This window comes from Callospermophilus lateralis, chromosome X, assembly GCF_048772815.1.
Source record: "Callospermophilus lateralis isolate mCalLat2 chromosome X, mCalLat2.hap1, whole genome shotgun sequence".
NCBI lineage: Eukaryota > Metazoa > Chordata > Mammalia > Rodentia > Sciuridae > Callospermophilus > Callospermophilus lateralis.
The window spans coordinates 100898004-100914899 of NC_135325.1; the positions used below are offsets into that span (position 1 = coordinate 100898004).

The 16896-nt window shown below is 35.1% G+C and overlaps 1 protein-coding gene across 3 annotated transcripts in view; it reads right to left on the reverse strand.

The window, feature by feature from the left end:
* Tenm1 (teneurin transmembrane protein 1) overlaps positions 1–16896 on the reverse strand; it is a 529849-nt gene that overhangs the window by 145025 nt on the left and 367928 nt on the right. For all 3 annotated transcript variants that reach the window (XM_077107670.1, XM_077107669.1, XM_077107668.1), the window contains exon 15: positions 11121–11337. In XM_077107670.1, the coding sequence (XP_076963785.1) occupies positions 11121–11337 (217 nt within the window). The remainder of the gene's footprint in view (positions 1–11120; positions 11338–16896) is intronic.

Consider the following 16896-nt stretch of genomic DNA (forward strand, 5'->3'; position numbering starts at 1 on the left):
TGTAATTTGGGGAGCCATAGTAAAACTGTCACCACAAAATGCTGGCTGAACTATAAAATGAACTGTGGGGACCCTTCAAATCCAGAGATCATGAAATGGAAATATGTTTTAACCCAATTTATCTGTCCTAAAAAACGCCAATTTCTTCCTCACTCCTATTATTCTCATTATACAGTGCTTGTACCTGTGTTATTACACTTGTCACAGCCTATCTTGGATGACAGTTATAGATCTGTCTTTCCTATTAGTCACTCTACAATAAGGACTGTGTGGTTTTCTTTGTGTCCTTCCCAGTGCCTGGAGTACCTGACATGGGCTTAAGAAAGATTCATAGGATTTCAACTCAAATTTTATTTTTGAATAAAGTTATAATGTACTTGCAACCCATTCTCATGGCACTTCTTCCAGGGTTTCAGGGACTACTGTGAGGCTTCAGTGTGACAGATGCCTTACCAGTTCATTTATTAGAAGCCAACATTCTGGATTTCACATTATGACAATCTCATCATGAGAGTTTTGTTTGATAATTGACTACTTCAGGGAATTAAATAGCACCTGTGTTATTGGGAGAAATGAATGAATAGCTCTCCTCAAATGCTTAATTTATGCACACTAACTTCATTATGTCTTTATATATCATCACAAAATTACTATTTGGTATTTTATAATATAAATATATTTGAGGTTTCTAATATCCATATTTTGGGAGGGGTTCCCACAGAACACATGCTGTTTTTTATACACATTATCTAAGCTGGTGCAGCACCATGAAAACACCTAATGTTCTAGCATGAACTAGTTTTCATGTTCTAAAAATGTGAATGCAGTGAAAGTTCATATACAAACCCAACAAAATCTCATTAGTTTTTACTTAAATATAGCAGGCTGATTTAATCCTACTCCTTTGATCACTAGCCCAAATAAATAACACCTACCAAATAGGTAACACTAAAAGCAGCTGGGAGCATTACCCATCAACATTCTAGGGCTCAGGGAAAGGTGGTGCTATTGAAAATGCAGATAGCTTTTTAAGCAGAATTATTTTCCTCATGGCTAGTGATGTTTCAAGTAAAACAAAATGGGGGCACTCACCCTGAGGTAGGGTGGCTATTTTCCCATCTGCCCTGGTAATTGCTTGTCAAAAGTAGGCTTGCTTTGGATGCCTGAGATCCCCAAAGTAATGGGAAAAAGATCAAGTGTTTTGAAGCAATAAGAAAACTGACGACACAGTCACATTTTCAGGACTGCATAAGTGCCAGTTTGCTTCATTTAGACACATGATTACTTTTGTCCAGAATTTGAATCTGAAATATTTGTCCTGTAAGCCCTTGCAACTCTTGAATAGTCTGAAGTTAATTTTTTTTTGTTTGTGTTTTGCTTGTTCTACACATTACTCAATTGGTTTATCTTTGTAATCAGCTTTATGAGGTTTTGTTAACCTCATTAACCTCTCCTGACACTTCTCTGTTGATCTGCCTTTCAAATAATGGAGAATCATTAAATATAGGCCAGATCCTTCTTGTTGGCTATTTCCTGAGCATGAATTATTTTTTCTGCCATGAGAAAAATGTTTGGCCTAGCTGTAGCCACTGTGTTCTAGCTTTGTCTTGCTAGCATCACCACTCTTACTTTTCCTACAAAACAGAATTACTCTCAGCTTCATTTGTTCCTTATGTAAAATGGGAATAAGATAAAATATTAGAAAATAACTATCACACTTTATTTCTGTCCTCTATCACCACACAAAGTTATCATAAATTACCTGGTGAAATGACCATATTTACAACTGAAACTTCCAAATTGTTTTCTAATCCTGAAAATTATTTTCTGAATGGTGATAATTATGATGTAATTGTATATATAAAACATTACAGGGCTGGGTGGTGGCTCAGTGGTAGAGTGCTTGCCTAGCACATGCGGGGCCCTGGGTTCAATCCTCAGCACCACATATAAAATAATTAAAATAAAGGTATTGTGTCCAATTACAACTAAAATAAATAAATATTTTTAAAAAAACATTACATACTTACTATGAGCCAGCTACTATGCAAGACACTTTCCTTACTTTATTTCACTTAATGTCCATATAACCCTGAGTGGGAACAAGTGTTAGGTCTGTTTTAAATATGAAGAAACTTATTTAGGATTAAAAAAAAAAAAAACTCAAGATAACAAGGTCTTTAACAATTACTTAAACCTAGAAAAATCCATTATTTAGAAACCACTTACTGATTTGAAGTTATAAACAAAGAAAAGATAAAGACAGTCTATAACTTAGAATATTTAAAAGGAAGCACAATGGGGCTGAGGATGTGGCTCAAGCGGTAGCGCGCTCGCCTGGCATGCGTGCGGCCCGGGTTCGATCCTCAGCACCACATACAAACAAAGATGTTGTGCCTGCCAATAACTAAAAAATAAATATTAAAATTCTCTCTCTCTCTCTCTCTCTCTCTCTCTCTCTCTCTCTCTCTCTCTCTCCTCTCTCACTCTCTCTTTAAAAAAAAAAAAAAAAGGAAGCACAATATTGTTACAGTAATAAGTGGTGGAGTGGTGGAGGTCTCTTGATCTGGACTCCAAAAAGCCTGAGCTGTACTTCAGATCTTTCTGTCAAGATGTAAATAATGTGGCTAGAATTAAAAGTGCTCACCTACAAACATGGTGATATCCCTAGGAAATCATTACCTACAGAAATCTACCAACTGCTGAGCACTTTCTTTGTGCAAGGTGTGTAGTGGAAAGGAACTACAGAACGCTATTCGTTCTTTATCCCCAAACTTGCACTGGTTCTTCCCTCTCTAGGGACAAGATGAGATGATTTAATTAGCTAGAGTCACTGCAAACACGTATCCTGGCTGAGAAGTAGGTAATAAGGGTTTGAGCCTTTTGACTTTTGATTTTAATTGAGCAGAAAGTGGGAAAGATAAAATATTAGAAAATAACTATCACACTGAGGTAAGTTGTAGATAGCTACTGGTATTACTAATTATTAAGCATCTCAAAATATCTTAAGTTTCAAAATATCATAAATAATCAGATTGAATAACATTTTGAAGATTTACTTTCTGGTTTCTTTTCAGACTTTTTTCTAAGAGCATTTGCAAAGAAGTGAAAGTCGCACATTCTTTCTTTTTGGTACCTTTAGGTGTTGACTGCTGATTTCAGAAGCTAGCCAACACTATAAATCTGGGAACCTTCAGCATTTTGTAATTTTTAAAATGTGTCTTGAACATGTGTTTCATGAATTATAGCATTAGACAAAATCATTGTCTGAAAATCTGGAGATCCTGTTTTCACACGAGTAACACCTTTCACATAAACAAGATCAAATTGCTTTATTAGCAACTATTAACAACTTTTCTCCCCATTTAGGACAACAACTGCAGAAGCTATGAAGAAAGGAGGTTGCTCAGGGAAAGCAAGGTGCAATGACAAAGCAGAACACAAGGAAATATGTCCAAGCCAAACCATGCTTGGATACCTTTCCCAAATGTGGGCAGGTTATGTTCGGTGTCTCTTTTTAGAAAAAAAAAAAAGGTGACTAGAAAGTAGATTTGAGTATGTTGATGCTCTGTGAAGGGCTTCCTCCAGTCCTTAGTCTATTTAATTTATTCAGCAATTGTTGCTTTGTGTGTTTATCTACTCTCAGTTGTGTACCTGGTATAATGTTTTTCATGATCCTAGATTAAAAATACACAAAAATCTGCTATTATCAAATAGACTTAGAGTTCTTTAACAAACAGATTCATGAAAAAGTTAAACAAAATGCATATGGATCCAAATGTGTACCTCAGCAAAATTATGAATGATTATGTTATGGATCTTCTGGGGTTACTCATAGGTACACAAAACTATGAATACTAATTCTGTGAATGCTTAAATACTGTAACAGCACTGTGTTTCCTTTTAAATATTCTAAGATTTAGGCTGTCTTTTATCTTTTCTTTGTTTATAACTTCAAATCAGTTAATGGTTTCTAAAAATTGGATTTTTTCTAGGTTTAAGTAATCGTTGAAGAACTGCTATTTTTTTTTTCCCTTCCATGATTAAACAGTCTAGAGCTATTGTTGAGTTCTTTTTCTAAGGCATATCCAGTTTGACTGAGTTATTCAAATTCTCTGGATGGGCAGGCAGTCCAAGCATTTATCAATAAATCCTAGTACAGTAACAATAGGTAGTAATTTCTTGAGAAAGATTTGTTTTACCTTCCTATTGCACATAATGGCACAGAATCTTAATTCAATAGACTCCTAAATGTCAATGTCAGGCTCTTGCTTGTGTGAAAATCTATTTTATATGGGTCCAGGTGGTAAAAAATATTCATGCCCAAATCACCTAGCATATAGATGAATGCTATTAGGGTCTGCCCTAGTGTTACACCCACAGAGTTAGCTTCTCTGGACCACTCTGTCTGTAATGGTCATTCTCTGCCCCTAAATTTCCTTTATCTCATTTGACAGTACTTATACCTTCCTGATATTTACATTTTTCATTATTGTCTGTGATCTTAATTATAATGAAGAGAGGTCAGAGCCTAGTAGAGTACCTATCACTGAATGAAGAAAAGGAAAAAACAAAAACATTCTAATGTATATAAATCTCAAGAGTGAGACGATTATCAGTCTTCTCTAATATAGATTATCTTCAAACTACAGAATCTGTTATTATAAAATGAATCCAAAGCGTAGTTAATAGGAATGCTTTATTGTGCTAAATGGAAATTTTTTTTGATGATTGGTCTGTTTTCTCCCAGAATTTTTTAATACAAACACTTTAAATTGTAGAAAAAAATTATAGCTTTAAATGTCAAAGGATGAAACTACTTGTGCATAGTTAAGCTGTTCCCTGCCTAAATAAGCTTTGTATTTTTCTTGCAAGTCATCAATAGTCTCCTGTGTGTATCAATTTTAACAGCTCTTTGTGCTCACCTGAATCAATTAGTTCCATTTCTATGTTATAGCTGAAAATATCCAGGTTAGCTTCATTTCTGTTACTGTTTAATGACTTTGTCTTATTTGCTAGAATACATCTTACCTTGCATCAATTTAGGGTACATGTGTACCCCAACAAATCAGTTGAATTTGAGATTCTCTGAGTTAATGAACTTCAAGCTTTTTTAAAATCCTGGTTTTTTATGTCATGTGGTCTCCATCATTCCCTGAAATTCCTGTCCAGCTTGTGCCAAACTCATTGCTTTCTTTACATTCTGTCCCAGGTTCACTGAACTTATTTCACGTGCAAGTATTTTAATTATTTATGTATTTTTCTTATTTTCATTTTAACTGAGATAACATTTGTACATGTTTATGTTGTATAGTATGGTAATTTGCATATATATATATATATGCACAATGTGCAATGATCAAATATTGAAGTTTCACTGCCTCTTTCACTAGAATGTAAATTCTGTGAAAAGGGGATTGTGTTTCATTTGTTTATCTCCATCCACATAATTCTTGGTACAGAGTAGGTTCTAAAGAAATATTTCTTAAATGAATGAATGAATACATATCCTCATCACTTTTTTGAAAAATAAATTGATATCAGGGTACAATATTACATTAAGAATGGCAGAGGAGTCTGATATCTCTGTTATCTCCTTCTGAGGACTTATGAAATCTTCAGTTACTCTGGAAGTACTAAAATTTTGATAAAAATATACTTAAGTCTATAATTAGTATTTTTCAAGTATAGTTATTCTTAATTCTTAGTATTTATTCACAATAAACAGCTTTTGCAGAAATGACCACCTTCCTGCAAGCTTCCTTTGACCTCAGTCTTGGGTCAATAACTTGTTTTGTTATTCACGGAATTTCAAATTGTATTTATTCCCAGATCAACCAAGTGCAGAAAAGCATGTTTTATTAAACAAGTTATGATAAGCAATTATGGCTATTACCAGGTATTATGACTAATCAGGAGCAAGAATCAAGATTTTATTATTGAGTGGGGTGTAGTAAAAGAAGAGAAGAGCTTGGATAAGTGGAGTTTGCCAGGAATTCCATACTTAAAGCATCTGTAGTGCTTCAAATTGTTTGGTGGTACTTCTCTTTGGTTTTCTAGTGAGAAACAATAATGATGCATACCAAATTGAGTCAACTGACAGTAGTCTTCCTACTGACTTTTTAATAATGCTCCTTATTTCCTAATTTCTTCTTGGTACTACATTTTGATTATATATCCCATTGAAGGTAGATGCTTATACAAAATCATAAATGATATCAGTTATTGGCAGGCTATGACAGTGGTGGAAGGTCTTTTAAGTTTAAAAGAAGTCATCACTTTGGCACTGTTACATAATAACTTCATCTTTTACGAATTTAGTTCTTGTGCTATTTGGAGATATGTAATCTTACGTTTAGGCTGATTCTACATTTGGGAATTGGTTTATTTAAGGTTCTGATATCATCTGTGTGTTCTCGGCAACCAAAATGAGTTTTTTCATTAGCAAATGTGAGAAGAATACTTGCACTTCAAAATTACTATAACTAAACAAACCACTTAGCCACTTAATTTTTCATTCAGTTTTTACTTGTTATGTGCTGGGTACTAGTTAGGATCTAGATTAAAGATGGTAAAAAATTCTTTGATCCTTTTCTCTTCATCAGGTGGGACGTATGTCCTTCTCCTTGAATCTGGGAAAGATCATTGACTGCTTTGACTAAAAGTATATGACACAAATGACACCATGACATCATTAATAATCATTCAAAAATTAAGAAAAAATGATGATATTTAAAAATGATGAGATTTATATCTCAGGGAAAAATATCAGAATGCACGCACATCCATGCACACACATACATACATACTTGAGTTCTTTCCAAGGAAAGCTATTGAAACTGTACAGAGCAGGGGTCAGAAGCTCAAAGAGCAGGGCCAGGCATGACAGTGGAAGTGAGTGAAGTGAATCAGGTATAAGGGAAACAGTGGATAGTGATTTAGAGGGGCGTGTTATGTCTAATTCTGAGTGGTAGCTGGCCCTCACCTCCAGACTACTTATGTCATTCCATGGGCCTAGGGTTGACAAAAATTCTAGAGAAGGAATGTATTCCAATTTTTATGTTAGATCTCCTTATTTCTAAGTGTCAGGCCATCTGTAGGCTGATTTTAAGCAACCTCTGATGTAGACACTTGATGTAGATTGATGTGGGGATCATTCTTTCATGGTTACAAAATAGACAAATGAGTTTGGCCAGACCTTGCTGTCAGTGGTTGCACTAATCCTAGTAGGATTTTGCTTTTTAAATGTACTTCTCCATTAGTGATGGCGAGTGAAATGTCTGGCTTTGCAAATTACTGCTGTCATTTAGTTTAATGTACTCTTGTTTTTACATATTTATAAAAACCTTTTACATTATTAATAGTGATTAAATGCTTAGACACTGAAGATCAATAATGCTTCTGTTCACCTATTTACATTATTAAAAAGTAATAAGTCATCCAGAGCACATAGAATATGTGGTTTACTTTGTAGTTATGTTTGAAGAAAACACATAGATTGAAGAAAAGAAAGCAACACAGGCTACAGGGTAAATTGTATTAAAAAAATAAAAAGAGCGAATCGAGTTTGCTAGAGACTTCACCGTGGGCAAGCTGCATGTTCACACTGACATTGTAACAATCATAGGGCACAAAAGGTACATGTTCTATGTGCTCTCACATGCCAGTGCAGCAAATTCAGAATAAGAAAGTTTAGTCTCCCTTGGATGCACAAGGATGAACAGTTATTTAACATTTGTGTGTCCTTGCAACTCTTTGTCACCTGTATGCCACTATCTTTAGTTCCAGAGGTTTCTGATTGTGGTAGTGCTAGGCAGCAAGTCAGTTGTGTGGGTCATATTTTGCCAGTAGGCAAATCATCCCTGTAGCAATGCTTTCTTCACCTGCCTCCCCAGCTATCTCTCAGTTATACAGCAAAACCAAAAAAAAAAAAAAAAAAAAAAAAAAAAAGCAAAGTGGTTCATCTGATGATGACATGTAAGTGTCCTAGATCTGTCGGAGGAAAGCAACCCCATAGTCAAGAATGTATAAGAGTTATTAAGCCATTTTGGAGATGGTCACCCCAGCTTTTTAAGTAGTCAAAGTGGCTCAGCACAGTAGTTTATAGACCAGACTTTCACCACTTGTCTGTCTGGGTTCAAATCCTGCCTCTGACCCTCTGATTTTCCCTGAACAAGTCACTTACTTAACATCTCAATTCTTGTTTCCGTGCCTAAAAAGTACAGCTACTAAAAGTGCCTGCTATACAGAGTTTTTGTGAAATAGCACATGTAAAAGCACAGTATGGGGCCTGATATATAACAATTTAACAATTTACATATAGTAAACTTCCATTTCATATAATTAATTTGTCTTCTACAAAGTAGTTCATTGGCACTGAATGAAAGTTTGCAGATGATGTCATTGAAGTGTATTAAAATGAACTGGATTAAAAAAAAAAAAAAACACTTGGTTTCTAAGTTTCTTCTGTTGACCCAGATGTCATTTACCTGGGATAGATCTGGACCATGTCATCAGACTTTTTTAAGGACAAGCTAAAACAGGGCAGCTGTGGCATAGTGGAAAAGTTACAGGAGTTGCTACAATGCCAATTTGTGTTCTGTGTGATTTTGGGCAATTTATTTAACCTCTCTGAACTTAAGTTTATTCATATATAAAATATATCTAGTACAATTGCCTACTTCATGGGGTACTGTGAGGATAAAATTAATAATGTTTGCTTGAAACCTTTGCAAACTAAAGTTTGAAGCATCTACCACAAACCGTGTTTGATTTGGAGCTCTATTTTGATCTATCTGTATAGAACAAAATGAATTGAAACCTGAAAATTCAAACTGTTCCAATCTGTGAGCTCTTGAACCTAGGAGAACCAAACATGAAGAACCATGTGTGTTTATTCAAATAATGAATCCTCCCTTGTATCAAAGAAATCCAAAGAAAAAGTACTATATAGATTTAAGAGATTGTAACAATTATTATTCACATATGTGATCAGAATTGGAGTTATTCTATCCAGAGATACCCCAAATAAAATTTTTTTTTTGAGAAAATAGATTGTTTGTTTTCAACTACTTTCCTCGGAATAGGCCTGCACCTATTCTGACAGAATGGATAAATCTGTAATAGCTGAGACCACTGGATGAAGGAGACCCATCGCTCTGAATTTAAATGTGACTTGCACAGCCAAATGATAACTTGGAGCATTTTACAAAAGAATGGGAAAACTCAATCAAACCAGGAGGAGGAGAAGGGCATTAACCACCACAAGTAATAGGTTTGTTCACTTTGAGCTGCAGGCAAGCTCTGCTGAAGCATGAAGCTGAACCGCAGGGGTTTAAGTTTGTCCTGACTTTTCAAAGTTTATTGCTCAAATGTCCTGCTCTGGGTAACAATGACTTGTCTCTTGTCTCTCTCAGGTTCTGACTTCCTCCCCTTACTTGGGTTCAGTGTCATTTAACACATTTCCATGAATCTCTATGTCATGGAGGTTGTTGTTATTTCTCTCACTTTTTAAAAACTGACTTGTCTTTTAAGTGTAGAGAAAACTACAACGTTGATGACTTACCTCTACTTTAAATAGGAAAATATGGACAATGCTGATTTTTGTTCTTTTTGTTCCTCTGGTGTACAGTAAATAAATCTACACTATCTAAATAATTACTATAACTACACCTCATCTGAAAATTATACTACGTTGTTATTGAGCTGGGAGAAACATTTCAAAATAAGGCTCACTGAATCTCTTGGAAGGAGGCAAACTTTGACAAGATCCCCTGGCAGAAAGGTCCTTTCTTGTGATATATTGGCATTTGGGTTTGATTTCTGTCAGAGACCTAAAAGGTCAAAACTGCACAAAAATAAAAATAATGAAAAATATTTTAGTTTCAATAAGAGTTCTAGTAGACAATTGAAGGGAAGGGAATTGAGTGTTTCATATTTCCATACATATCTTCATTATCCCATTTTCTGCAAGTGTACTTGTCTGTGACTTGTTTCTTTTCTCTCTCAGGTCCTGACTTTCTCACCTTACTTGAGTTCAGTGTGTCATTTAATTCATCTGCATGCATATCCATGTCATGGAGCTTATTATTCCTCTCACTTAAGATTGAGTTTCAGTATTCTTAGAATATCACTGATATCAGTACAAACTTGACCAAATTATTCTTGGGCACTGAAAATGCTCATCAGGCTTCAACTGAGTGAGTAGGGTGTAGCTATGCACTCCTAGACAAATATTTTCCCTGTTTTACAAAAAGTTTCTGTTTGCCATAGTCTAGGAAGCCATAACAACTTACAGAATGAAGAGAGGAGGAAATTTTTAAGATGGAAATGTTGACTTCAGTGAATTACCAAAATGTAGTACTAATTAATAAATTATATCATTGATGAACATGAAGCAATGAATATTAATGAGCAAATTAATGTTATTGCACGTCAAATAACTCAGTCAAGTTTTAAAATTTCTTTGCCTAAGAGATTAAATTTGGTCTCAGGTCCTTAGTGACAATTGATGCATTTGAGGTTTCCTAGAAGTCAATTTTTTACAAGTCTTGCATTTCACATTAGGATGTCAGATTCACCCAACCCTTTAATATGGAAACATTTTTCATCATGGAACAAAACTTAAAATTAGCCTTTCAAATTCAAGAGTTTCAAGGAGTCAACAGAATAAATTTGCAAATTGTACTTTCCTTCTTTTTTGTCATTAAAAGTTGTGTGTGTGTTTATATGCATGTACACACACACACACACAAACTTTTTTTTAAAGAGAGAGAGAATTTTTAATATTTATTTTTTAGTTTCCGGCCGACACAACATCTTTGTTTGTATGTGGTGCTGAGGATCGAACCTGGGCCGCATGCATGCCAGGCAAGCGCGCTACTACTTGAGCCACATCCCCAGCCCCACACACAAACTTTTCTGATACAGAATCTCTAGAAGTGAATTTCTCTCTCAGTAGTTGGTAAGAACTTAGGCATTCTAGAGAAATCTAAAGAAAAATAACAATATGGATTGTATGGAATGAGAAATTAACCTGGTATTTAGAAGATATCTTCCTTTCACAGTTGAAGAAAAACATGACCAGAGTTCATTAAGAAATAAAATAAATACATATGTACCTGCTGTCAAATGAGATCTCTGGGGGAATGACATGAGTACTGTCCTTGCCAATGAGAAATTTGATTCGATCATAGAAGAGTCTTGAAGTGTGCTGAGAGAAGAGGGGTTGGCTTTGCTGAATGAGATCAAGAGGATCTGGTGATCCCTGACAGAGAGGACTTGCATAACAGTTGCTTTGTTGACAACAATCAGGGTCCACACAGTCGGTCAAACCATCTGGGAAAAAAAAAAAAAAACAACAAAAAACTGACATTTAGTTTCAAGAGAAACAACATCATTTAAAATATGCAAAATAGAGAAGAATCTAGATATAAAGGTAACCATATTTGAGTTCAGAGTCTGCTAAATGTGCATGTATTTCATGAATTATCGTTCACTGAGTTTATATGGTGCCTCAGAGAAATTCAAAACATTTTGTGCATAAGTCTTTCTTTTTGGAATTCTCCAGCACTTTTCAGTCAAGGAATAGTTTATATAGTTAAGCATACTTTGGGGTAGAATATTCTGTTAGGTCTCACTCTTTAGAAGTGTCCTTCTTCAATGAGACCATTCCTTCAGAATAGCAAGTACTTCTTGTAGTTCTCCTGAATTCTTCATACCTTGTACATCTATGAGCACACAAATAACAAGTACTTGAAAACCTGAATTTGGTAGTATTTTTTTAAAAAATTTCTCCCAATCTTGTTGTCTACTGATATTTCCCCAAACAGAAATTGAAATTTTCATGGTAACAAAATATTTAGGGCAGTGATTTTCAAATGTGCAATTACCTGAGGAGCTTATTAAATATGTATATGATGGAGGTCTACCTACTGAATCATAATTTCTACAGAGCACAGGATTATGCTTGGTTAATCTGTCTGATTTTGAAGCATAGTAAAATTGCAGAAGCACTCTTTTAGGACTCTGTAGAAGCAACTAGAGCTTACTTATACCTAACAGCAGTTTTCTGATACAATTATTGCTAAACCTGAGATATATGAATGTAGTGAGTTGCTCTCTTTCATTTTCTGAGCCTTCACCATTTGCTCCCAACTCCTAAACCCACCATTGTACCAATAAGAAGAAAATCATATAAAGGCTCCTCTCTTCGGTCGATAGATAATGGGAAACACAGAGGTTACATGAGGAGGAGAGACTATTGAGAATCTAATAGGTGAAAAACACCGTTAGGTGTTTGATAAGGTAAAGAGAGAAAGAAATCCTTTTCTTGTTTCTGTGAACTCAGAGCTTAGTAGGCAAAATAGGTGTGTAAACAGCTGACTCTTAAAGTAGTGAAATGTAAGAAGTGCTATGAGTTCTGTGCAAAGAGAAGGGTTTGCAGAGATAAATTGAGCATATGAACACTTCACTCCATACCCAATAAGCAAAAAAAAAAAAAAAAAATTAAAGTCCTTCCAAGGTCCTTAAAGAAGGAAGCAGCTTTAATTCAGTTGTTTAACAAGGGTAAATATAAAGATGCTAATCTTCTTGACTTGCAGTGGAATAGGGAGGTTCAGATGGATCCCTGGCTCCTTAAGGCTGCTGATAAAAGTTACTGACACTGGTTTCCTGCAGCTCTATGCTTGCTCTCTCTCCCCCCACTTGGTTGCTCCTGTTGAGCAAGAGGAGGGTGTACCACAGCTAGGGGCAATGAAAGCCAGAACCACCAAGAGAGTAGGCGGTTGGAACAGTAGCCCTAGGGCACCCAGGAAATATTTTTCCCCACATGTGGTCTTTTCAAATTCCCTGTACCACAGACACTACTTTGATTTAAAATGCAGTTTGCTTCTTTCTTGCTTTTCCTGTTTGTTCAGTATATTTTTGTCCCTGATTTCTATTTCTCTATACACATATTTCTTATTCACTGATGACTAACTTTTAAGTGTGGATCTGTTTCAAAAAGAAATTCCCCTCCTCAGTCAATTCAGCAAATTACATTAACAGATTTTTCTATAGACTTTAGATGCCACTGCCACCTCTCCTTCCAATATATTGTTCTCAGCCTCTTATTAGCACATTATCTTCTTACTCTGCTAATTAAACATCTGGATGCACTGAAAAGCTGGCAAAAATATCAGGCTGATTAAAAGAGCTCTCTGATATCTGGAATTGGCGCACGATACACTAAACAATGAAAACTTCATTTCAAATGGGCAAGCACCTTTATCTTGCAACTTTATTGAATAGTGAATTTGTTATTATTGAGATAATATATGTGGAAGCACAAATGTCATGCCTGGCAAACATTAACAAATGCACTAGTAATAATCAGATTGGGCATTCACAGGCTTCATCCTATCAACCACAGGATTCCAACTCATTATGGAAATGAAATAGATTTTAAATACACACTAATGCCAAAATCATCTTTAAAGTTGGACTCAAAAACTAAACATAGAACCAATTCAAAATCAGGACTCACATTCTCATCTAGTTATATATTATAGATTCCAAGCTAATGTTTCATATTAGTAATTGCCTATTATACAGAGCTGACCCTCTAAGACCTCTGTTTTTCTGAGAAAACAGCAAGGCTTCTGTTGAATATAAAAGGCCACAGGCAAGCAGACTAATAATGGCACACAACCTCTAAATTATAATTCATAGGCAAACCAGAAGGGTGAAGATCTACTTACCAATTATCACATTAGATAACACCCCATACAGTATGTTTAGACTGTTACAAAGAAGTGCAAATGATAGTCACAGTGGATGTGTGTGTTCTCTCTCTCTCTCTCTCTCTCTCTCTCTCTCTTCTCCCCTCTTTTGGGCTAATAATGGTTCTTTTATTGTTCTAAATTGGAAGATGTGGCACCCTACTAACAGCTAAGATCAGGGTGTTAGATATGGGCATATCAAATGCTAACTAATTTTACTTTTAGGGCTTTTCCCGTTTAAGTTAATAAAGTACAACATAGCTTAGAAGAGGGAGGTTACATTGTCTTGAAGGACTAAACATGGCATTCATTGATCCTACCTTTGCCAATCAATTTGGGGTTTGCCAGTTGGCTCAATTGTGCTGATGAAGATCAAGGACACTAGTTTTTTGGCTAAGTGATGACTTGATTAAACGATTGCCTACTAGATGTCTGCCCTTGGTTGAAAAAGAGAATGGAGAAGGGAATATGAGTGATTTAGGCAAAACCCATATTTTCCTAATTCTATAAATCAATGTACTTTATGCATATACTTTGGAGATAATACCCATATTATCATCTTCATAAAAATGGATAGCTAATTCATAATAGGAGACCCCAAAGAATGTGGAGCCACATATATACATTAGTTAATATTTGCCAAGCAATAGGTACTTCCAGATATATTATCTTAGCTAATTCCCACAATAACCCTGTTGAGTAGATATTCTCATCTTCATCTTACAAATAAAGGGGGAGCTAAATGTGATTGCATACCTTTCAGTAATGTGAGAGTCATATTAACACATAGCATTCTGACTACAAATCACACATTCATTATCATCATTTAAGCAGCACTGATCTATACTGTAGGACCTCTAAGTGCCTGAATATGAATAGGTATTTAGATTACACAAAGTGGTTAAAGTTAAAATATCCAGACTACTTTGGTTCTGTTTTTGACTTTGCCACTTACAATCTATATGATTATGGAAAAATTGGTTCAACTCATGGATTTTCAGTTTCCTCATATATAAGATGTGGATAACAATACTACCTACCCACTAGAGTTGTAAGAATCACATGCTATAAAAATCATGCAGATGATATTGAATGCATTCAGGGTGGTATGGCCATAGATTGAAGGTCAATGAAATAAGTAAGCCACAGATGGACAAATATTCCATGATTCCTCTTACATGAGGCATCTAAAATAGTCAAATATATAGAAGTAAATAATAGAATGGTGGTTCCCAGGGGGATGGGGGAAGAGGACATGGGAAGTTGTCATTCAGTGGATAGTAAGTCACCATTATACAAGATGTGCAAATTCCTGTACAACATAGTACTTATAGTTAACAATAATTGCTCTTACCACACACACACAAAATCACCTGTATCCCCCAAACCCAAAGAAACACAAGGAAACTTGTGGAGATGAGGGATAAGTTTATTATTTTGATTGTGGTCATGGTAACACAAATGTATACATATGTCTAAATTCACTATTTATATTTATTATGTATTTATACCTTTTATAAACTCAATAAAGTTATACAAAAGTCAAAGAGCTTAGCTATCTTAAATTCTGGAACATACAAACTTCAGGGTGGCTAGGGATAGAATCCTATAGGTAGGTGACAATGACCTGTAATCACAGCTTTAAGTGCTCAGCCAGAGGACAATTTAATTCTTTGTAGCACATTTAGTTCATTATAGTGTTTTACAAACTACATTTGGTTATGTTTTCATTTAGGTAGAATCCTATGTGATTCTGAGTAGATGGTCATAATACAGAAACTTCTCATAGGTTGAATTTCACTGATTCAGAACTTGTCACCATTTGGCTAGGGGATGGATTAAAGTATAACCTTTCTATAACCTATAGGGTAGAGGGTCTGCTAAGGCTGAAAAAAATCTTATTTCTATGACAGCTATAAATTTGCTTTGAGATTAATTAATACACAACTAATTCATCAAAACATATGCTAAACCAGGCATAGTGGCCCACACCCGTAATCCCAGCAATTTAGGAGGCTGAGGCAGGAAGATTGCAAGTTCAGACACCCTTAGCAACTTAGTGAGGACTTTAGCAACTCAGCAAGACTGTCTCAAAATAAAATATAAAAAATGCTGGGGATGTGGCTCATGGGTTAAGTGCCTATGGGTTCAATCCCTAGTACAAATATATATATATATATATATATATATATATATATATATATATATATATATATATATACTAATAGATTATTCATTGATGCCACATGTTTATTACTCACTTTAAATTACTTTATTTCAAGAATTATCTCATTAATTTTCAAATATAAAGTATGCAGATGGATGTCAAGTAGTATTAGTCTTAGTTGACAAATAACATGTTAGGTTCACTCATAGAGTAGTGAATTCAGTCACAGTGTGAATTTTCTATCTACCATGTGCTTCTGGAAGCACTTAGAAATTTAGGCTCTCACTCCTAAGCGCAGATCCTTTAATAAATAGGTTTCTTGGAAATGCAGGGATTATGATAAGAAGAGAATAATTTGGAATACGCTTTCTGTTGTCAGGTCTTTTGTCTCCAACTAAACCTCAAAAGTAAATGGGGAGAGGGTGTCTGGCCCTTAAACAGAGCTAATATTATCAGTTCATTGCTCCTCTTTTATTTTCCTACTTATTAAACACTGCATTATTCTGGTGACATTCAGAACATGAGGTTCATTGATCCATGAGCTTATATGTGTTCATAACTCAGCCATGGTGCTGTTGTCTAGATCTAGAAACACTATACTATAAAAGGCTTGCAAATAGCTATTGCTTTTAATGAATGGTGACTTGTTATGAAGAATGATTCCTGGAAGATCATTCTCTTTTAGGCAATTAACTTATTGATTTTGCCAATGAATATGAATATAGACCTCTAGAAGAATTTGTACAAGAGAAGCTTGGGCAAACATGTGACAAATACTCAAAGGATTGGGGTGGGGGGAAGGCCATTTGATTAAACCCTCTTATTGTACATCTTTTTAACCTCCTTGACAATCTTCCTACAACATCACAATTTTCTCACTGTGTAAAATAGATTATTTGATGACTGAAAAGCTTATAAAACTCACAATGCTTTATATGATCTGGCTTCTGCTCACTGTTATAAACTAAT